The 23,911-nt window shown below is 47.5% G+C and overlaps 1 protein-coding gene across 3 annotated transcripts in view; it reads left to right on the top strand.

Annotated features, from left to right (window-relative positions):
* LOC138564330 (zinc finger protein 1 homolog) overlaps nucleotides 1-21,543 on the top strand; it is a 376,835-nt gene extending 355,292 nt beyond the window's left edge. For all 3 annotated transcript variants that reach the window (XM_069642903.1, XM_069642901.1, XM_069642900.1), the window contains one exon: nucleotides 19,283-21,543. In XM_069642903.1, the coding sequence (XP_069499004.1) occupies nucleotides 19,283-19,992 (710 nt within the window). In that variant the 3' untranslated portion in view covers nucleotides 19,993-21,543. The remainder of the gene's footprint in view (nucleotides 1-19,282) is intronic.
* The last annotated feature ends 2,368 nt before the right edge of the window (nucleotides 21,544-23,911 follow it).

Genomic DNA, 23,911 nt, shown 5'->3' with positions numbered 1-23,911 from the left:
CTCTCAGGTTGTTTGCCAACTCACCGGCTGTGTGCGTCTTTTCCTGGGTTTTGCGATTTCTATTTCACGAGTCAAGGTTAGTACCACAGGCTTGGCCTCGCCACCTCAACCCTGCCGTTCACCCGCTGACGTCCTTGAAACACAATGCAGTCTTCACTTGTGAGATCTGGTCTTCTGCACGTGTCTTTTGCAGCCTTCCAGTGGCAACAACCTTCAGTAGGCAACCTTTGGGGTTTTCTACCTGCAGCTCTAGTCCCTTAGTCCGTCACTCTACTCCAGTAGGATTGCCTTTGTCCCGGATGTTCTGCTCGTACTCTAGTGTGTCTTTAGATGTTGCCTGTTATCCGTGTGAGGAGAGCTAACTGGTATCAGGTGTATGCACTTGAAGGCAAGTGCCTGACTTCGCCTGACCCGATTAACGGGACATGCCCAGTACGATGTATGTATGCTGTATGAGAGTTAGTCTTGTTACTCTGTCACCCTCTTCCTCGGCCCAGTGTTTGTGTAAAAAGGGGGGTGGAGGGCAGTTGGGATCTAGGAGTATCCTTAAAAATATGATGGGTTAGATGAACCATCGTCTCACCATCGGCCGCCTCACACCCACTCCCTGAAGACCCCTCACCCAGGTGATCCTCCCGCACTGGTCGACCCCCAGGGTCTGGATCTGAAGGCGATGGCTGTGCCCTGGCCACCTGAGAGAGAGATCCCCGGGGACTAACGGGTCAGACACCCTCTAGTTTCTCTCATAGCACTTTGCAGTTAGGCAGATACTGCAGTAGGTCAGTATGTGTCTCTGTGGTAGAATCAAGCAATGGCTGTCAGTTATAATATACCTTATTAAACATCTGTAGAGGCTGTGCTTTGGGCTTTGATACACTGCCTACACTGCCAGGAGGGACAGTGAGTGCCGCCCTGTTGGGAAAGTTTGGAAGGGAATAAGTTCAGATTGCCTTCACAGGTAACATTCAGCTGGGGCAGTTACTGCACCAGTACTTCAGAGATGTCGGTAGCTATTAGAGTGACTCTTCACAGTGATAGATGTAACTTTAGAGCCCCTTTGAGCACAGAGCCAATGTTTGGTACAAGGATGGCTACTTCTGGAAGGAGGGTGTGCAGGTTGCAGCCTTATCTTCACTTTTCATTACCCTAAATATTGACTAGGCCATGGCACCAGGCAGAAATAAGTATCTCTGGTGGGGGCTTTTAATGATTTGTTCATCTCAACTAAAGGCAGAAAAAACCCCATTCAACAGCCTAGCTGTGCAACTTGAGTTGCTAAGGCAACGCAGTCCAGGGTGCCAATTCCCCCACCCACACATCCTGTGGAAGTCTATGGGCCTCATTACACGGTAGGCGGGAACCATGGCGCTATTAGCGCCATGGTTGCCGCCGGTATTTTACCGTGTCTGCCTTGGTGGATGGCGGAATTACCGCCATACTGCAAGGTGAGCGGGGGCGGTAATTCCCCATTCACCAAGGCACTTCCCCATTCCAATTTTTGCCCCCATAGGCCATAATGGGAATGGGGAAGGAGCTAATTACGGTACCGCAAATTGCGGTACCCTAATTAGCACCGAGGTCCCTTTGCAGCACCCTACTTTAACGGCTGGTTTTACCAGCCGTTAAGGTCGGGTCCCGCAAAGGGAACTAGTAGTAAGGCGGTAAGGGTTTACCGGTACCGGTGCCCTTACCGGTACCGGTAAACCCTTACCGCCTAACGTGTAATGAGGCCCTATGTTTGGGGGTCACTATGACACCCCTGTGTTAATTCACTCAGGGTGCTGTGTAACACATATACAAAAAACGCATGATGCCCTATGGAGTAAAAGACCCCATAGCCCATAAGCACACAAAAAGTCAGAGTCATACCTCAAATCATGCCTAAGAGTGGGAGGAAAAGAGTCTCACTCTTAGCAGGAGAAAAAAAACAAACCCCACAAATCCAGCAAAACTGCTGGGGGACTCACTAGGTTTGGGAAATTAGCCTTATAAGAGAGGCTGTAGAGGCTGTGCTTTGGGCTTTGATACACTGCCTTCCCTCGCAGGAGGGACAGTGAGTGCCGCCCTGTTTGGAAAGTTTGGAAGGGAATTAGTTCAGATAGCATTCACAGGTAACATTCAGCTGGGGCAGTTACTGCACCAGTACTTCAGAGATGTTGGTAGCTATTAGAGTGACTCTTCACAGTGATAGATGTAACTTTAGAGCCCCTTTGAGCACAGAGTCAATGTTTGGTACAAGGATGGCTACCTCTGGAAGGAGGGTGTGCAGGTTGCAGCCTTATCTTCACTTTTCATTACCCTAAATATTGACTAGGCCATGGCATCAGGCAGAAATAAGTATCTCTGGTGGAGGCTTTTAATGATTTGTTCATCTCAACTAAAGGCCCACCCCTAGGCTCCTTCCTGCACCCGCCTCCTTCCTTTTCAGCCTCCATACACAGCTAGGATCATCGGGCGAGAGTTCTGACCCTCAGACCCACATCCCTTGCTGCAGGAGCAGCCCGGACCCGAAGGCAGTCAATGTAAGCCCTGTGGGCTTAATGTTGCGCATTGAACAGCAACAATGGAAATGAGAGCGGGCCGAACAGCGCAGATTTTGTGGGTCACAACTGGAGGGCTGCCTGATGTTATCGGATTATCGGATTCGCTGGCTCCATTACAAAAATATATTCTTTCATTTTCTTGTCCAGATTGGCCGGTAGATGGAACAGCATTTTGTTTGTTTTGCATCATGGCTGCCGCATTAGCACAGCCTCTCGGCTAAAACACCCTTTGGTGCAGAAGCCGGCCCCTACCCAAGGCCCACCCTTAAGGCTCCTGGCTGTGCCTGTCCAGGCCTGGCTGGGCTCTGGGCCCTGCATCGTATCATTTTACAGGTGATGAAATATGTCTTTATGCTGGGTACATCTTCCATGCACCCTCGGACTATGACATTCCCCCTCCAGACATTACGTGAGTGTTGACTGTTTGCTCCGTTGCCTGGCCCATCACTCCTTTGACTCTGTGCCTGTGCCACTCCTGACATTGTCACTGTTCTATCCCAGCTGGCATTCTCCTCTTTACTACATGCTCAAAACGTTTTACCTTGTCTTCCCTCCCGTAGCTCCCTTTCCCACTGCCTAAACTACCGTACTGTTGTGCAGCAATACCCTTGTCTTAAAATCAAATTTTGGTGTTTTGTGTCTGCTAGTCAAAAGAATTCAAATTTTGGTGTGCTCTCATCCAGCACTGTTTTGTGTCTGCTAGTCAAAAATCGAATTTTGTTCCAACTTTCTCGCTTGCCCTCTGTATTGTTCTGTTTTTCTCCCTTGCACCCCCCCCCCCTCCCTTAGCTCTCACTGTTTTTTCCCAGTCCTATTGGGCGCTTCCTTGTGTGCTTGTCCCCTCCTGTCATCTCCCTCCCCTGTGCCTCATCTGCTCAGCCTGGTTAAGTGCACCACACTCTGTGCCCCCTCACAATGGCGCTTTCTATCTCTCCTATCTTCCTGTTTCTCTATCTCCTATCCTTCACCCCTCACTAAGTCTAGCAGGAAAAAACTCAAGAAGTACACACCGGGCTCCAACCCAGGCCTGCCTATCGATGACACCTAGGTCAGTGCTTCCGCCAGAGAGAGACTCACCAACATCCTCTTTGTTGTTCCTTCTCCCGAACTATGGACTCTACATATGGTCGCTCTGCTCTCTCCCTACTCTTCCTCACACATCAATGGTGGCACCCACTGGGAGGTCCTTCCTGCATTCTTCTTGACCTCCAGGGTCATCATAAATGCCTATTGAAACTGTACCATCTTGGTACAGGGGCCTCAACCTCAACCCAACCTCTTTCTCTTTGATAGGCTCCTCCCTTGTCTTATCAACTTTCCCTCTTTCCTCACTGGCTCTCTTGCCATCTGCCCCTACGACCTCCCTGGCTCCCTTAGTAGGGCCACCCCTCTCCCACACTCTCTGCACAGACAATCTTACCAATGTCTCCCATGCTTGTGCCATTGTCATCCGCTGCTGACGCATCTGGGGCACCCTTGCCCCCTGCGGCCCCTCCTTCACTGGCTCCCTTGCCATCTTCCACTGTCCCGGCTCCTTTGCCCTATTCATCTCACTAACATCTTTGTTATCTTTGGCCCCTCTACCTCCTCCTGCCTGTATCTCGCAAGCACTTGTGCCGCTTCTGTCCCCTGCACAACCCCTCGGAAGTCTTTCAAAAATGGCAACCAGCTCCACGTTGCCACGCTTAAATCATGCTCTGCAGTCGAGCACTCCTCTGACATCTGCCATGTCCTTGAATTCCTGGACCTTGATGTTCTTGCTCTCACTAAGAGATGGTTTAAGGACAGCTCTGTCACAGGTTTTGACACACTTCTCCCTGATGGCTACAAGATCATCTCTGAGCCCAGGCCCAACAGGCCAGGAGGGGGAGTAGCCCTGATGTTTCCTGAGTGGATCCCTGTTTCCAACATCCCCACTCAGCCCTATTCTTCCTTTGAATGCCTGTGCCACTGTCTATCGGCCGCCGGGCCCATCCACCCACTTCCTCTTGGAATGGGCTGACCTGGCATCTTCTCTCCTTTCCTCCTCCTGCTGGGGGATCTTAAAATCCATCTTGATTCTCCTGACTCTGCAACCTATGCGACTCTCTCTCTCTCCATTCTACCCTCTGGTCCAACGCACACTGCTGGCCACACCTTGGATGCTCTCATCTCCACAGACATCCCTCTCTATATCCCTCTCACTACCACACTCTCCTGGACTGATCACTCTCTTCTCTCATCTCACTTGAAGCTTTCTGCACCTTTAACACTGGCACACCCTGAACTGCCTCCCATCTTCAAGGTCACCCGACCCATGAAAAGAGTGTCAGAGGCGTCCTTTACCTCTACCTACTCTCCTCCTCCTACTCTTGCGGCTGACTCCCACCCTGACACAGCCCTCTCTAACTTTCACCTCTCCATCTTCAACACCCTCGACATCCTCGCCCCTGGCACGACGGTTTGACTGAAGCCTGCCAAGAAGGGCAACTCTTGGTACGACTCTGATTTGGCTGACCTTAAACGCAAGTGCTGGGCAGCGGAACGGAAATGTGGATCTTCAGGTGCACTGTTAGACTAGGTTTGAATGCAGTACCCTCTGGGAACACTACAAACAACTATGACTACAGGTATAGGGAACCCAACCTTTGGTATAAGCTTGTACTACACAGTTTTGGTAGCGTGTTGAGCAGCCAGGCTTATCTCAAGAGGGTAAATGTGAGTAGTAGGGGAGTTAAGAGGTTCACAGTGACAAGTATTCAAATAAACACTTGCACACAAGGTTTGTCAGTTATAAACCCTTCTTTAGAAGGGAGCAAAATAATAGTAACACAAATACACTTCAATACTGTACACTCTGAGTTTCTGAATCAGACAAGACCCTTTTGGGATGGCCCACAGACACAACATACACCCACAGGCGACTTCAGTAACAAGGGTGCTGGAATATTAATACCTTACTGTTGGCATTCAGAACACTCTTAAAAAATTGGTAAAAGGCAAAGGTTATTAGAACAAAGAAATTAGAAATATTCATAAGCAGGGCAAATACTTTCAGATAGCACTTAGAGTCATTCAATCCAAAAGGCTAAACCAAAGTCAATGGGCAAAAGTCTTTGTATAGGATGCAGCACTTCAGGTAAGTAAATGGAAAAGTCTTTGCACAAGTTCTTAGGAGTCTTTGATGAAAAGAAGAATCAAATGTAGGGCCACAAGCTGATTAGGCTGGTGAGTTGTGGAAGTTACAAGCACTTCTACAGTAAGAGGTAAGTTCTCTTAGACTTATTTCACAGTACCTTGGTAAACAAGAAAAGATGCAGCTGATGATCTCTCTTCCTGTGCAGTTCCTGCAGATCTCACTGTTCCTAGGCTTCAGTCGTGGGGAGAAGAGGGAGGATGTCGGGGGACTCCTGCACTACACTGGGACTGTCAAAACTGACAACCGGCAATTTGGCAAACTTCACTTTCAGTGGCTGTTTTGCATTTCAGTTGCTTGCGGTACAGCAAATAGCAATAATCGCGGTTCTTGGCTGTCAAGGTGGACTGTCCTTACTTCTGGGGTCCCACACTCTGCTGAGGGGGCTCAGGCTTGATTAGTCCTGCTTGTGGGAGTCCGAATGATCTTCCAAAAGCTTTAGGCTAGCTTAAAAGTAATGTACACAATCTGGTGTCCCTCTCCCTGGCTATACGGTTTCCTGTAGCAACTCTGAGGAAATTCAACCAGCTCCGAGATGGGTGTCCAGGTGGCTTACTTTGGAGTTGATTGGTCCCACCAACTCAAAGGGAGAGGTCGTCCTAGCAGGGGCTTCTCTGTCGATGCAAACTTGGCAAGTAGTCACTGCAGTAGGGCTTAACCGGGCAAACCAACAGTCCAGGAGTTGTAGCAGGCGTCCTCTTCAAGTTCTTCTTCAGATCCTTCGTTCAATGGTCGACTATGCCTTCCAAGCCAAAAGACTCGCCTTTTCGCAGTTCTCTCCCATTCATTCCAGCCTAGCTGTCACTCGCCCAGCAGGGTGGCTGTCCTTGCTGGACAGTCAGCCAGCCCATCACCACAGAGTGCATTTGGGTCTCCTAGGAGACTAAGCACAGGGAGTTTCAGGCACCTCCCTCACTTCCTGCCTACACCAGACACTCAGGCGCCAGAGGCGAGTTTCTCTCAGAATCCCGCCAAAGGTGAAATGAACAAAGAGACCAAACTTGGTTTGGCGTGCAGAGAAACTCTCTAGAAGGACCTCCCCACAAAGACCTGGCGAAAAAGAAGACCGGACACCATTTCAGCAAAGATGGCTGTACGCCATTTTGAAAAAGATGGCTCCCGTGGTTACTTTACCGGAGCCGTGAACGGTCACGGTAAATGTAAACCAAGGTAGTTCAAAACGAAACAACTGCCACCAGCCAGTCAATTGAGGAAAGGGTAACATAATATGTTACACAAGAAGCTAGACAAAGGGGATACTAAGTAACCCCTCCAGCACTCTATGGGAAGATAGTGTGTGCTGGATCTAGAAAGTTACAATGCTAAGTAAAGTCAATTTCACTGCACTGTTCTGGGAAACAGTAGTTGATCCCAGAGAAGGTATTTAAACCTTGGGAAATCTGGAAGACTTCTCTGTGGCACTGCACTGAAGGTGCTTTGTGACACAGTTGTAAAAGATGATGCCTATGGAGCTTGTCAATCTTCATAACAAAAAGAAACACAGTGTATAAAATCACATTTAAAATACATGAGAGAGTGGGGAAAAAGGGTCATACTCTCTCCAGGTAGAAAAATCAAGTCCTCAAAATCCATCAAAGGTGCTGGGGGTCTCTAAGGTGGAGGAAATTAACACATTTTTTAGAATTCTTCCTAGCATGCACCCTCTTATAAGATGGCCTGCCACTTTCTGCAAAGGCAATATAGACTCTGTATCCGGTCCAGGAAAATAGTCCATATTCAAGCCTGCATCTCCGCGGCATCCAACAACATGGCCAAACCTTTCAACGTCTGCAAGGAACTGGCCAACTTTACTGCAACTGCATCCTGTTTTTGCCCCCACCTGGGCCCTTTGTTGTGCCCTGGCTGCACACTTCACAGTCAAATCACAGGACATCCTGTCCTCTCTCTCCTCAGCACCCACTCATGCACCATCATCTCCTGGGCCTCTCTCAGCGGCAGCGTCCCCTCTCCCTCTTCTCTCCTCCCTCTCCCCTGTCACACCTGAGGAGGTTTCCAGACAAGTCCGTTCTATGAAAGTCTCTTCCAAAAAGGTGGACCCCTGCCCCTCCAAAACCATGAAGGACAACATCGACTCTCTTGCTTCGGCCTTGGCAGACCTCTGCAACCTCTCCTTCACCACTGGAGGTTTCCCCACTTCTCTCAAGCATTCTCTTGTGCACCCTCTGCTCAAAAAACTCTCTGCTGACCCTTCCATTCTGGCAAACTATTGCCTGATCTCTATCACCCCTTTCCTGGGCAAACTCTTGGAGAAGCTGGCTATCTCTCAGCTTACCCTGCACACCAAATCTATTGGCTGTCTCCATGACCATCAGCCTGGCTTTAGAGCATCCAGAGGCACGGAAACTGCTTTTCTGAAGACCTGCTCTCAAATCTTGACTCCAACTCTCCCACTGTCCTCATCCTTCATGACCTCTTTTCTACTTTTGAAACGGTAAACCACAACATCCTGATCTCCCGTCTGCGTGATACCCTAGACATCAAAGAGCAGGCCCTGGCGTGGCTCCCCTCTTTTCTCTCTGACTGTTCTTCCCAGGTGGAACTTGGCTCCTTTCGCTCCTCTTTCACTCTCTCTACTTGTGGTGTTCCCCAGGGATCTAATCTATCCCCCTGGTTTTTCAATGTCTACATGGCCCCTTTGGCTCACAAGATCTCTGCTTTCACCTCCAACTTTCAGTGTTATGCAATGACACACAGCTCTCTTTCAGGCTACCCTCTGCCTCTTCCTCCTCCTCGCTCATCCCTGTCTGTCTGGCCGCAATTCAGTCCTGGTGTGCTGCTAATGATCTCTGCCTTACTGCCAGTGAGACAGAGATCATCCTCATTGGGACCCCTGCTCCTGCTTTCCCACTTGCACTCTGGCCAACCTCCCTTGGTTCTGCGCCCTCACCCACCAGTGAGGCAAACAATATGGGGGTCATTTTCAACTCCACTCTTTCCTTCTTTTCTCACATCTCAGACCTCTCTAAAAAGTCCCACAACCAGCTGCACCTCCTAAGAGGTACACTACCTTTTCTCACTTTCCCCAAGAGGCTCACTGTCTCCAGAGCCCTGGTTCTCTCTACACTGCACTACTGCAACAGGCTCTTTCTCAATCTTCCTACTTCTAGTCTCCGACCTCTTCACCTTATCCAGAACAGATTCACAAGACTTATCCTTGGCCTCAAGCCCAGGGACCAGGCATCTGTCTGGCGCTGAAATCCCTCCACTGGCTCCCAGTGGCTGCAGGGATCAAGTTCAAGTCCCTCTGCATAGTCCACAAGGCCCTTCTGGGGCCGGGGCCCGCACTACCTACAACGCTATTCGCCTAAATACTTTCCTTCTAGAGCCCTCCGCTCTGCCTCCTCCAATTCTCAGTGGGTGAGCCATTTCTCTAAACAGAGATTTGGGGGTAGAACTTTTTCCTCTGCAGGTGCCTCCCTCTGGAACAGCCTCCCGCCCTCTCTCCGCCTTGAGCCGGACCTCCTCAAGTTCAGGAAACTCCTCAAGACCTTCCTCTTCTCTTCCTTTTTCTTTCTCCCTCTCCCTTGCTAACCTCCTCTCTATTCTCGCCTATTTCCCTCCTCCTTTATCCTCCCCAACTCTGCTCAGTTTCTCTGACTGGTCGCCTGGTGCTCCTCCAGTGCCTCACAGATCCCAGGCTCCCCCGCCTGTCCTGCACTTGCCTCCGGGCCTCTGCACTCTGCTTTGCACTACTGCACTTGGAATATGTTCCATGAGAGGGGCAACCTCTCTGCACTTAACCCAAGCCCCTGATGGACTGGGCGCACTTGTTCCACCTCCCCCTCACTCGCACTTCCTGTATGCGCACTTGCACGACATTGAATGCACTTTACCTAGCAAGATTGTTTGCCCTGTCCTCCCTTTGTCTCCCCTCCCTAGCTTGGCTGCGCTTGAAACACTTGTGCATAGGTGCATTATTGATGATGACCTATCATCAATCAATCTGAATGTCGGCAGGCCTAGTGCAGTAGTTTACTGTTTTGTATGTCCTTTTCTCCCTCCCCCCACCCCCGCTCTCCCTTCTCTCCACACACCTTGTCATGCACTTGTACTATCTGGCAAGTCGCTAGGCCTAGCACGGCAGCTTATTGATTGTATGCTCTTCCCCCCTTCTCTCCATCCTGCCTTCCATCCTTACTGTCATGCACTTGTACTGTATGTCCTTTTTCCCCCTCTGCCCTCCTCCTTCTTTCCACACACCTTGTCATGCACTTGTACTATCTGGCAAGTCGCTAGGCCTAGCACGGCAGCTTATTGATTGTTTGCTCTTCCCTTCCCCTCCCCCCCCTTCCCTCCTTCCCTCCTGTCATGCACTTGGACTAGTAGAAATGCCCCAGGCCTAGTATACTAGTTAATTTTGTTAGATCATTCGGAAACTTCAAGGCCTATGAATGACTACTGTATTCCCTTGTTCCCTTCCCACCTTGAAGCGCTTTGAAGCACTTCACTTGTGTATAAGTGCTTTACAAATAAACAATGACAATCTCCTCTTTCCCTGTCTTAAGGTGAGGTGAGATTGCAGTGCACATTTGCATAGTTATTTTCTGGGAGTAGTCTTTAGCTTTTCAATCTCATTGATCCACTGCAGAAGAGGACTGTGCGTGCATGGAAACACAAACGCACACATCACCTTTTTGCTGACGACAAGCACATATTTTTCTCCTTTCCCTATTTCACCCAGCCATCTCGGAACATATTAGAAATTGTCTCTGCAGTTTGACACGTGATACATGACTCTTCACTGCCTCATTCTAAACTCTTCACAAATGGAATTCATCGTTCTCCTGTCTTCCAATGCCATCCCTACGCTGCCTTCTCCCATCTCCTTCTCGCCTGACACTTGCACCCTCAAGCCAAGGCTCGCAGCATTCCGGTCCCTCTTTGATAACAACCAACGGCTGCAATCATTGCTCGCTATCAAAGAGGGACCCCAAGGTTGTGTGCCTTTGGTGAAATAATTCTTCACTAGCACTGCTGCTCGTATTATCCTCTCCAACATTCTGAAAGTGAATCCTTTTCTTATTAACCACTCTACAAATACTCTCCACTCTTCTGCTCAGCAAACTGGACTACTGCTCAAGCCCACTTATTGGCCTTGCTCTCGGCACCTTTATGCATCGAGACATAGTCAAATGTACCACCCGCACTCTCTACAACCTACCCATATCCTCCCCCACATCTTCCTACCAACAACATGCTAGCTGGCTCTATGTGCGTAACCACTCTCTTTTCAAGTTCCTTCGCCTAGTTTACAAAGCTATCAATGGCTTTACTCCTCGGCATATGTTGGATCGTATTTCATTTTACACATCATCTTTCTCCCTGGCGAACCTCTTCTGCACCCAACCTCACTGTCCCATACCCTCTGTGCCGTCTCTCGCTTTCGCTCTTTCTCCCTACTCGCCCGCTCCACTGGAGCCTGCTGTCTATAACAATTAAAGTCAGCCCCACTGTGGGTCGCTACAAAGCTCAGCTTAAACTTCACTTATTTGCTAAAGAGGGAGCTCCCACCTGTCCTCTCCTCCATCCTCCATCCCTGACCAACCACTGCCTTCAGTGATGCTTAATAATGTTGTCATTGTATTTAGATGTAAGGATTGGCAATAGGTTATTAGTATAGGCCCTCACTCAGGCTTGCTTTCTTACATGCACTTCCAACTCTCACTTTATCACAACAGTATTCTTTATAGTCCATATAAATCCATTGACAGTTGCAATTCTTCTAAATGTTAGGCTTCAATCTGTAACATTTAAACATCAACACTCGTACATCCACACATTCTCACTAGCACTTAGATAATTGCACTAACGTAGCCTCAATAGCATCTCCCTACTGACGTGAAAGCACATGAAATATTTCATTCGTATAAAGGATACGTGCGTGTGATGGCGCTTCTTCTCCACTTCTTCTCCCTCATCTTGCTTCGCTTCCCTTTATTGCACTTCTACAAAGCCGAAAGCTGCACTCGCTACAACATACAACTGAAAAGATACACACCCGCTTTGCCAGCCTCTTCTATCAGCTCTTGGGTTTGATATTTGTAGTAGTAGGGATGGAACCATTCCTCCGGGCAAAAGAAGATTGATACCCACTGGCGCCTGATATTGATTCCACCGCGATACATATCTGAGGCGAGCACCTAAGTCCGGGTTACCATGGCGATTTGCAATCGATGTATTAGAGGGAGTGATAGACCAGATTTCAGAAGTCATGTTAATGTCTTATCACACAAGCATGGAAAGATCCCATGTCAGATTCACCAGGGGCATAAGGTGGCCAACGCGGTCTTAGAAAGAGCTGTGTTTCCAAGTCTTAAATTGCAGTTTGAGGAGGGAGACAGCGATGGGGGAACGCAAGGCTTTTGGGAGGCTGATGAGACATCTGATGGTCCTCCCCAAATTAAACCCAGAAAATCTGTAGAGATAGAGCCCGAACCACTTCCTGATTTAGCCTTTCCTCAAAGAAAGGAGCCCTCGCTAGCTGAGGCATTTTTATCAATTGTAACAGAGCCAGAGGGTCGGGACATGGGTTACCTTTTTTCTTTCTGAAACATGGGTTTCTCTATAGGAGCGATACCACTACAGAGTGTCTAAATAAAACCCAATTAGTGATCCCCAAGAGTCACAAACGAATAGTCCTAGAGATGACCCGTTCATATTTGATAGGAGTCCAGCTAGGGCAAGTTAAGACCCAAGCCCATGTACCAAATAGATTCTATTGGCCCGGAATTCGTGCTGCTATTAAAACCTTTATTCCAGCATTCACAGTTCCTCAGAAAACTAGCACACTTATACCACCACCGGTCCCCTTGATTCCATTGCCAATTATTGAGGTTCCATTCTCCCGGATTGGGAAGGATATTGTAGGACACTTAGAAACTTCTAAACTAGGGAATGCATGCATTGTAGTTATTGTAGACTACGCCGCCCGTTATCCTGAGGCCTTCCCATTGAGAGCCAACACAGCACAGCCGATCCTGAAACACCTACTTCCTTTTTGTCCTCGAGTAGGGTTCCCAAAGGAGATATTACGTGATCAGAGCTGTACCTTCATGAGCAAGCTAATGAGCGAAGTGAAAGAACTGTGGGGTAAGCACCTGGCATCTTCTCCCAACCCGCGCCCACTGCCCAGCAATCGCATCCCCCCTGAGTGCTTCTGGCTCCCCAAGTGCCGTCACACTTCTCTGAGCCTCTCCTCCTAGCTCGTGGTCCCTCATCGCCGTGCTGCGGAAATACCTGGCCTCTAGTCCCTGGGCCTCCAATCAAATTGCAGGCTGCACATATTTTGTCCCCCAAACTCACTATGCATGAACGTCTTTCCTCAGCTCATCTCCGTAACACACCATTTGATATTGCTACCTCATTATCAGACTTGCACTGCCCCCATCCATATGCACATTGCCAGCCCCGTCCTGCTCCTCCCAGGCATTCTGCGCCATTGCTGACTGACTGTCGCACTTCATGACAATCTTCTGCTGCTTGGAACCTTGACTCTCATTGCTACACAATTACTGCATTTGCCCCGCTACCGCCTGGGGTGTTCCCATTATGCTGCCTCTCTCTGGCTCTCTAAATACTCACATTTTCTTATTATCCTAATGTCAACCTAGTCGTTTTAAACACTGTTTGCCCTGCTGAACCGTTCACATATTCGTGACTGTTTGAAAATCAAATCTTGCTGTTTTTTACAATCTGTTGCCCTAGTGATTTGCTGCCTTTTGTTGTATCTCTGAAAATCACACTTAGGCATTTGTTAAACTCTATTGCCCTGGTGAATTGCTCGCATTCACATGACTGTCTGAATATCAGATCGAGTTTTAAATCTGCTGTCCTATTGAATTGTTAAGAATTTCATGAATCTTCATGTTCAAACTTGGGCGCATTTTAAACTCTCTTCCCTGCTGAATAGCTCGCGTTTTCATGACTGTCTGGAATCAATTCTAGGCGCCTGCGCTGTAGTGTTGCATTCCCTGCTTTCTTGGAACCCCATATCTGGGTGTATGTGATATATAGCTCTTCTCATGTATGTTTGTACTTTCAAATCTTGAAAGCTCTATTGCTAACAACCTTTTACTCATTTGATGTATATAAAGTTTTCCAAATCTGTTTTCTGGCCCAGCCGCCCCAAAGTTGGGAAGTTTGGTTCAAATTCAACCAACAGTTTAAAAATCATAAAGCGTTGAAGCGCATGCATGAATTTGCTTAAGATTTGAAACAAGTTGGGTGCAGAAAGTGGTGTACATGTGCCTCTTGGTGGTTGGGTGCAAATACCTCCAGTCGTTTTCTTTAAAGGAATTGAGCGTGCTACGAGCACCAACATCTTGTTGATATCTCCCATAGTGCCTTTCAGCAAGTGCGGCTTTCCAGAAATGAAAATCTGCCATTTTCTCATTGATGTGGGAATCCCCACGAGAACCTGAAAAGAAAGGCACTTAACATAACAAGAGGGGGTGCAGGGGTGTTTGCCTTCATTATGGATGAGGGGAGCTTGGAGTGTTCAGGGGCTAGTGAGGAATTCCTTCCTTCATGTTTGATCTTTTGGAGAGAAAAGAGCAGTTCATGGTATTAGGAGAGTGGTTGGGAAGCTGGGCCTTTATGGAGGGTGTGGCAAGACCATAGGGCTGGATGTGTGCATATTTAATGCTGGAAGAGGGTTTGGGCAGAGTTTTTAATTCAACTTTTCGCGGGAACCCTGCGTGATGTGGAAGATTGTTATGGGAAACAAAAAACAAAATTAAATTGTTGCAAGGTTTATTTATGAGGAAGTCCCACTAGAAAATGGTGCCAGAATGATAAAAAGTGGACCAAAAAATATCTGCTGAAACATAGCAAGAGGTGAGTGCATTTTGGCCCAGTTAATATGGCAATCTTTATTGTAATTGTTGCAAAGTGGTCATAATTCCCTCCTCCCCACATCCACTCCGATGAGGACCATCACCCTTCCTGTGTCCATTTAGTATTTGGAGTGCTTTTCTTTTTTCTCTTCCCATAAGGTTTGTGCAGAAATGACTTGCATCAGTGTTTTCGGATACATAAAAAAGCAATTTTCTTTTTCCCAAGTGCTGCAATGGACCATGGGAGATAACTAAACTTATGTGGGACTAGCACACCTCTTGTCTCGCAAATCACCAAAAGGAATGACTGCACTGCTTAGATGGCACACATCCGTCCAACCTTTATCATCACAGATAACCTGTTGCACCGGGGCACCCTTTCTCCTCCGGGAACGTTGATGGCGTTGGTCACAAAACAGCTTTCTTTCACTGCTATTAGCATTTTACTCATTAGATGAATCTGCCCACATGTTCCAATTCAGGCAGCCACAGGCCTGAGGTTTTCTCAGTAACATTTCAAACGGACACATCAAAAGAGACCGAAGTTACTGGTAATACAAGGTTCCCAAAAGTCAGTAGTTCAAAGGTTTCACCTAAACAATAGGGCGGCGACCACAGTCTTATAACCTATTGTGAGTCAGGAATGATGACAAGAGAGACTCGGAGTAAGATTTCAAAACCTTTATGGTTGGTGTAACACCTAACTAATTCTAAAGGAATGTTTCCCTGAAATGATGCTTCTAAGGGCCGTCGATATCTGGTAGTCCAAATAAAAGGTCTGTCTGCATCTAAACCTATACTTGCCCTCACTCTATACAAAAATGTGTTAGGAGGTTTCTTGTCAAAAATAAAAAATAGTGGTTCAACAGAAAAATAGGAAACCTAGGATAAGTTTCCGGGACCTTCTTTGCCAGGTGTGGTTTTAAGCTTACCAAGATGAGTTCAATCAGACAGGGCGGCTTGCAAGACCTCTGCCACAGGGTCCTTGCAATGAACTCCAAATACCTAGGGTGTCTTTAAGTCCCTTGGGGCTCCCTTCCCCAGGCTCCATTCTTTCAATACTTTAAAGCAAACCAATCAAAACAGAATGTCTAAGGTTGTTTGGGGAGGAGCTTGTTCTAAACCAGAGCGATTGGGGTATGGGGTGCCGCGGACGCATACCATGTATACTGTCGCCCATTATGCGACCTCTTGACTAAACTGAGAGTGCGTTTTTATAACTACGCTGATGACACTCAGCTCGTCATTGATTTAGTGGCGACTATGAAAGTGATGCAGAGAGTATCTCTCTGATCTACGAATCCATCCAAAATTGGATGACAAGAAATGGCATGTGCTTGAATGCTGCAAAGACAGAGCTTTTGATTTTTGAATCGTCACAAGCATGTTTAAAATTAGACAGCAAATACTCTTAGCAAATCCTGTGGATTTCTTATTGACCGCCATTGTATTGGCACCGTTGCTGAAGTGAACACCTTAGGGGTAGTCCTTGCAGTATCTCTGAGCTCAGATGCTTATATGCAAAAGGTCAGCAGCAAATCTCAATATTACCTGAGATTACTCTGATTGGTGAAACCGTATGTTTCTGAAGCCAACTGTACCGCGCTAGGTTGTGCTTTAATCATGCCTAGGATTTATTATTGTAGCACGTTGTTAGCTGGTGCAAGTAAGGGTAGTCTGGGGAAACCTCAGATTGTACAAAATGATGCTGCACGTATCGTTGAAGAGGTACCCAGGCACAAGCCTATATTGATCCATAGGAGACATCGACATTGGCTCCCTGTTAAGGCTAGAGTTTGCTACAAAGTTAGCACTATTGTACACACTTGTCTGTATGGGCATGCTCCTAGATATTTGAAAGACTTTATTAACGTGTCCAAACCCGAGAGAACCACCAGGACTACCGATGCTATACGGCTGATTGTCCCTAATAGCAAACGGGTTAGAGGCATGGGCGGGTCCTTCGTGACGCAGGCAGCTCTGATATGGAATAATCTCCTGAAGGGTCTGCATACTGATAGCAATCTGACTACTTTTAGGAAGCTACTGAAGACAGGTTTGTTTGTTTAAATAGATTCATGTTAGGCTTCTTCCTTCGACACTGGTTTTGCCCCCTTTCTTTCTTTTCTGCGCCCTTCCTGCGGGCTCCGGCGCTCTATAAATAAATAAATACAATAAATAAATAAGTCTTCAACTTGGTCGGGCCTCTTTGGGTTCCCTTCCACAAGGGCAGGCGCCTTTCAGCTTTCAACACAAAGTATATATCTATATATATCAGGATGTACGGTGGTTTCTTCAGTAGGCTTCTTGGGTTGCCATTCCCCAAGTTCAGGCCTCTTCCAGCTTTCAACATAAAACAAAATAGATCACAGTTCCTTTTGGGCTTCTCGGGGCGCTCTTCTCCCAAGCTTAGGCCCCTGTAGTTCCAAACACATGTTCTGCTGCTCAGGATGTGCCTTTCCCTTATTTACAGTTTTTTGTACATGCAGTCTTTTCATGGGGTAGAACCAGAGGCTCTTGAAAACGCCAGGCTCTTTGCTTTTCCTTGGTGTAACCACTCTGACCCTTTGCCCCACTCTTTCTTCTCTTTCTTTCTGACTTGCACTTTTCCTTGATACCTTTGACTTTCGGGTATTTATTGTACCAGCCTGCATTGTCTTTTATTCCTTTCACTTTGGGGTACACACTTGCACTGTTCTTTGCCCTCTGTGCCTCTTGCACTTCTTTTCCTTTGCCGTGCGTCTTGGCACCTTCCTTCTCCATGCTCACTCTCACCTTTTCTTACTTTCCTTGTGGGTCGCTTATCCTCTCTCGAATTTCTTGTGAACCCTTGCACTCTTTTCTTACTTTGCTTCTTGTTTGTTTGCAGTTTTACATGTGGGCCGCTTGCCCTTTCTTTCAAATCACTCTACTTTCTGCCCTCTTATTTCTGCACTGTGTTTCTTTTCTGTTACTTTCTTTCCTTTGCTTTACTTGCTTTCTCTCTTTCTACTTTCTGCTTCTTGATTTCCGCTTTGTGCCGTTTAACCAATCTTGCTTTCCTCCGTCTCACGCTCTGACCATCCGCACGCTTCCGTGTTTCTCTCTGTCACACAAAACTTACCCTGTAGCGTAGTGCTGGCGAACTGTTTCTCCGGGATGCTTTGAGTCGAGGTCAGGGTCTCAGCGCCTGCCCCTCAGATACCCTTGGGATTGCCACACAGCCCAGCGGAACAAGCAAATACACAGACTCTGCCAGTAGTACCCCATCTGCCTCGCTCCGGGTCGCAGGAGACACGGCTCCCCAGCCATGCTCCTGCCTTCCTAACACAGCGGGCCAGCATAGGAGTACTCCACTCTCCTCCGTATCCTTATTTCTGCAGCTCCCAGCTTCGGGGCTTCTCTGGTCCAAATTGCCTCTCCTGCTCGTTCCTCCATCTGTGTGAAACTACACCTTTTATAGTGAAAAAACATTCAAGTGGAGTCAGGTGTAAATGTTCCCTATTAACTGCCTGACCCTGCCTGACTTTATTAGTGGGACAACTCAAGTGCTTTCCAGGGTAGGTTGCCCTTACCCCTGTTTCTCAAGATGGTTTTATAGGTAATCCTCACTACCCTCTGTTGCCTCTTCCTCGTCCCAGGGTTTGTTGGAAATGGGGAGAGGGAGGGGGAGATGGAATGGGTTTGGAAATACCCCATGGAAGCTGAGGGAGTGAGCTGTAAAGTGAAATGGGAATGGAGATTAGATTGATGGTTAGGTCTATTTACTAGATACTATTAGATCGACAACAGGGATACAAACATCTTCTGGCTTTGTTTTTGATCCGTGTGAAATGACCGAGTTTAAAAGTCGGACCACCAAAATTCTGATTTTCTTTTCTTTCCCCCCCTTTGTTTGCATATATATATATGTGGGGGGAGATCCCCAAAACCCCCCACCTTACTCCTATACATTTTCTATTACTTTTAGTCCCCCCCCCACATGTGTCTATGCAAACAAATGGGGGTCGGACTTTTGGTGCTCGGACCTTTTAACCTCGCTCATTTTGGCCTAACCCTTTGTTTTTATTTAATGAGGTAGCTTCCCCTTGTGGCCGAGGATTCCATCTCTCTGCTGTTTTAGTACACAGGCGTGGGTCTTGATAGTATTCCATGTGGTCTAGAATGGTGACAGCTGAATGGATATTAATATCACGGTCCTTGCTCACCCGATCTCATGTACTTAACTGTTTTCCTCCTCTTACTTGGACCATGAACAATGGGTCATGAACAAGGAAAGACGCTATCAGGGTCAAAGGTTATAAAAGGGTTTGTTCTCCCTAGCCATTTAGGATATTTTATTTTCCCTTTTCGGGAGGGATGGTCGAGGGGTAGAATGGGACTCTGGTGACAATATCCCATGAACAACGAGGGTGCATGAATAGATTGGGGGATGCAATATCTCGCCTTCGGATGCCCTCCCCGCAGTTCCCGAAGACCCCATGCCCGGGTGATCCTCCCTCGCTGGTACACCCCCAGGGTTGGGATCCAGAAGCGATGGCCCTGCCCTGGCCACCTGAGCAATGGATCCCTGGGGACTACTAGATCCATTGGACTCAATCTGACTGTATAATGTTAAAGTGATGTGGGCGAAGCTGCATGCACCCCCTATCTACCCAATGTAAAAGCGTCAACATGAACAGCTCCACACTCAGAAAGCTCATAATGTTCTTTTTATTATAATCCAACAGGTAATGGAAACCAGAACAGGAAAAGAAACGTGGATAGCGCCTCTAATTACGATGATAAAAAGAGACTCTGCAAGTCTACTGCAAAGCGGAGCAACACCAACGATGTCCAGGTTCATTATGGAAGCAAACCTCCTATAAGCTGCCAGCTATCCCACGAAAGTGCTCCGAAACTAAGTGGAGAGCAGAGTTCCCCATGGGAAAGTGGGTACCATCAACCAACACATTCCAGTTTACATCCACCAACACCATATGGCCAGAGATCAGGAGCATCTAGAAGCCGTGAGAGTACATTGCGACAGGACGTTATTCCAGGTCAATTAAATACAACGCAAAGTATAAAAACCTACATATTCCCTGAACGCGAGCAACATTTTCAGAAGAGCAGCCGCACAGTGCATCTGAGAGGACACAATTTAAAAGGAAAATTTACATGTAACGAATGTGGGAAAAGCTTTTCTGCAATGTCCAATCTGATCATCCATCGAAGGATACATACAGGGGAGAGGCCTTATCATTGCGATCTGTGTGGAAAAAGCTTCAATCAGATGGGAGCCTTTCACAGACACCAGCAAATGCACACAGGCGAAAGACCGCATGAGTGCACTGTATGTGGAAAACGCTTCAATCGAAAAGACCATCTTACTGGACACCAAAGGAAACACACACAGGTGCAGCAAAATTATGAGATGGGCCTCTTGGAAATTGTATAAACGTGACTATTTCTGTTGAGTAGAGTGTTCATCTGCCAGCCAAGCAGAGTCCCACAACACAACAAAGATGTGATTGCAATATCAACATCCAAAAGGTAGTTCATGGGCGAACTTGCATAGAGGTAAACGTTGGCTTCTGGTTCCCAGAGTTTAGGTCTTCCACATCAATTAACCGAAAAACTTGCAATACCAGAGACAATGGAAATGTAGAAAGGGTTCACCTCCCTGAGACAAGGCCTCTAAGTATAGGCTTCTAATCCCATCAAGATACCGGCTCTTTATGAAAGTTCCATGTCCCAATTGTAAGGTGAATACTGGGCATTTATTTGAGACTAACATGTCAAATAGTTACACTAGCACATCCAGAAATGAGAATGAGACTCCAGCTTGTTATGCTGTTGTGTGTAGAACAGAAACTACATGTCGGGATAATATCCCAGAAGGATAGTGTTAAGGAGGGAGCTGTTTGTGGCAATGTCACCCACCACACTCTTACACCATGCTTTAAATTTATAGTTTGGTCTCAAATTGAACTACAGAAATTGTGCATAAAAACAGGAAAATCAATACAGGTCCTTGTGCAATTATACAAAAGTCTATCAATTTATAGAGTAACATTTTAAGAAGATGCTTTGACATTTGGAGCTTATCAAGCCTTTAGGTTGGCCATCACAGGCACAAAGATATGAGTATCAAAATAGAAAAGACCATTAACGCAAACAAGGGGCCACCTCCCGCTGGACTGAAGGTATGGCTGAATTCCCTGCAATAAATATAGCGAAAATAACAGAATCTGGTGTTCACATTTGACATCACAGAAGAATCGCTGGGGATTGACCAGAGCAAGTAAAATAACACACTCTACTTTCCAAGCCCTGGTTCTCTCGCATCTGGATGGTGGCAATGCCTTTTTGGAAGGCCATCTGGCGACTACCCTGGTTACCGTGAGAGGTGTCCTGTATGCTGCAGCATGACTGAAATGGCTCTGCAACTTCAACCACATCACCCCAACCCTCTCACACTGCACTGGCTCCCTTTGCAAGCCCATATCATTTTCAAATCCTACTGCATCATCCACAAGGCTGAGGTCCCCAAGCTACCTCACTGAGAAACTCAGCATCTCCGGAGGCCTCCGATCCACAAGAAGTAAAGACATGTGCAGACTGGAATTCTGCTGCTGCAGGAAGTAAAAAAACAGAAGACAGGCTTTCTCTGTCTTTGCCCCAAAACTCTGGAACCTCCTCCCCATCAACATCCGATTCACCCCCTTGAATCTAAACTTCAGGAAGGAGATCAAGACCCTCCTCCTGCAAGGAGTGGCTCCTCCGCAACACCTAGGTCTATGCACTGTCCACTCCCCATTTTACCTGAGACTGGGTGATTTGATCCCCACTATTTCCTCCACTGGTTACTTGTAGATCCATTGCTGGCAATTGCCCTCCCTCCCCTGTTGTTAGACCCCACTCGCTTGTTTGGATGCTCCCTAGCGTATGATTCCGTTGCTTCCCGAAGCTAGGTCTGCACTAAATAAATATCCTAATAACTCACTAATTGATCACGTCACAGAATGTTTCCTACACAATAGAAATTGATTAGAAAAACTCTTACCATGAATTTAGATGAACTCGTACCTCTGAAAATAAGCAAGGGGCACAGGCCTCACCCGGACACACTGCTCACAACCATGGTGCCATGTGAGCTCGCGGGACGCATGCACTGGCACAAAAGAACACCAAGAGGAGTATTTCCAATGACATTCCCAACAGTGCAATTGGAATACTTTTTCTAAAGAAGCTGGTCCTTCTGCAAGTAGGGATTTTTTAGGATTTGGTATTTTTGGACAAAATTAATCTGCCTCATTCCAAAAGGAAAGTGGCTTTAATTGCCAAAGGTTAAATGTCGAATCTGTGTGGAAGGTATTGACTGATTAACATGTTCGCTTTGCTAGATCATGGTCTGCAAGGGATGCAGTTGTAATGTGGGTACATTTGTACGTGGTTCCCATGGGTAGATGGCAAGTTGCCCAACTATCAGCCATTCTAAATAGCAGAGTAATTCTACTGGGCTAGACGCCTAGTGCAAGTTACAGAAAGTCCAAAACATGCCCGCTCCCCAAGCTCTGATTGAGCAGGAGCCTTTCTACGGTGCCACGGGCACAGCTCTGATACTGCGCTCTGGTTCTGTAAGTGCCAACTACTGCAATTCCTACCCAAGGCACTCCTGCTCTTGCCCTGGTAGTCGTGGGGGCACAGCACTTATACTGGGCTCTGGTTCTGTAAGTACCAACTACTGCAATTCCTGCCCCTGCCACTCCTGCTCCTGCCCTGGTAGTCGTGGGGGCACAACTCTTATACTGGGCTCTGGTTCTGTAAGTGCCAACTACTGCAATTCCTACCCCTGGCACTCCCTCTCTTGCCCTGGTAGTCGTGGGGGCACAGCTCTTATACTGGGCTCTGGTTCTGTAAGTGCCAACTACTGCAATTCCTACCCCTGGCACTCCCTCTCTTGCCCTGGTAGTCGTGGGGGCACAGCTCATATACTGGGCTCTGGTTCTGTAAGTGCCAACTACTGCAATTCCTGCCCCTGGCACTCCTGCTCTTGCCCTGGTAGTCGTGGGGGCACAGCTCTTATACTGGGCTCTGGTTCTGTAAGTACCAACTACTGCAATTCCTACCCCTGGCACTCCCTCTCTTGCCCTGGTAGTCGTGGGGGCACAGCTCTTATACTGGGCTCTGGTTCTGTAAGTGCCAACTACTGCAATTCCTACCCCTGGAACTCCCTCTCTTGCCCTGGTAGTCGTGGGGGCACAGCTCTTATACTGGGCTCTGGTTCTGTAAGTGCCAACTACTGCAATTCCTGCCCCTGGCACTCCTGCTCTTGCCCTGGTAGTCGTGGGGGCACAGCTCTTATACTGGGCTCTGGTTCTGTAAGTGACAACTACTGCAATTCCTACCCCTGGTACTCCCGCTCTTGCCCTAGTAGTCGTGGGGGCACAGCTCTTATACTGGGCTCTGGTTCTGTAAGTGCCAACTACTGCAATTCCTGCCCCTGGCACTCCTGCTCTTGCCCTGGTAGTCGTGGGGGCACAGCTCTTATACTGGGCTCTGGTTCTGTAAGTGCCAACTACTGCAATTCCTACCCCTGGCACTCCTGCTCTTGCCCTGGTAGTCGTGGGGGCACAGCTCTTATACTGGGCTCTGGTTCTGTAAGTGCCAACTACTGCAATTCCTACCCCTGGCACTCCCTCTCTTGCACTGGTGGCCATGTATGTCATGGAGTACTGAGGAAGTGAGGGGCCCCTTTTACACAAAGGTGGGTTAGTAAACATTCATAAATGTGCAAACTATTTAACCAAATAATGGATTGAGTGAACGCTACCAAAACACTGCGTACATAAAACCACTCTGCCCATGTTCACAAAGATAAAGCAATATGCTGCTAAAAAGAACTGCTTATGAAGCGAGAGCACAATAAAACCACTCAACTCCTGAAAAATACAAAAGACATACGTATTGCTGAGAATATGAACAAACAAATCTACTTTAAATGGCAAAACTGCTGTAACAGGTAACACAAGCAATCTTACCCTTTAGAACGGATTCAAATCATAGGCAGTGTGCAAGGTTTGGTAGACTGCTCAGCACTTTCATTACCAAATCACACCTTTCCCCTAACTTAGGGTTTATTCCCTAAAAGGAATACTCCTACTTCCCGTCCCCTTTCCTACATACTTTTGGGACATTCCGTCCTGTCGGACGGGACCGGAGCATTTTTTTGTAAAAAAGCATCAAATTGAAAAAAAGGTCCTTCTTCTCGTTTTACGTGGGGTGCCGCACGCGGCGGTAACCCCGCCCTCCTTAGCTCCGCCCGCGCATCGGTCTTCAGTCCTTTTCTCTGTGCAGTCGGGGCTGGACGCACT

The sequence above is a fragment of the Ambystoma mexicanum genome, chromosome 1p (genome assembly GCF_040938575.1).
Source record: "Ambystoma mexicanum isolate Mex_15411 chromosome 1p, UKY_AmexF1_1, whole genome shotgun sequence".
NCBI classification, from domain to species: Eukaryota; Metazoa; Chordata; class Amphibia; order Caudata; family Ambystomatidae; genus Ambystoma; species Ambystoma mexicanum.
This window is presented reverse-complemented; position numbering and strand designations above follow the sequence as displayed.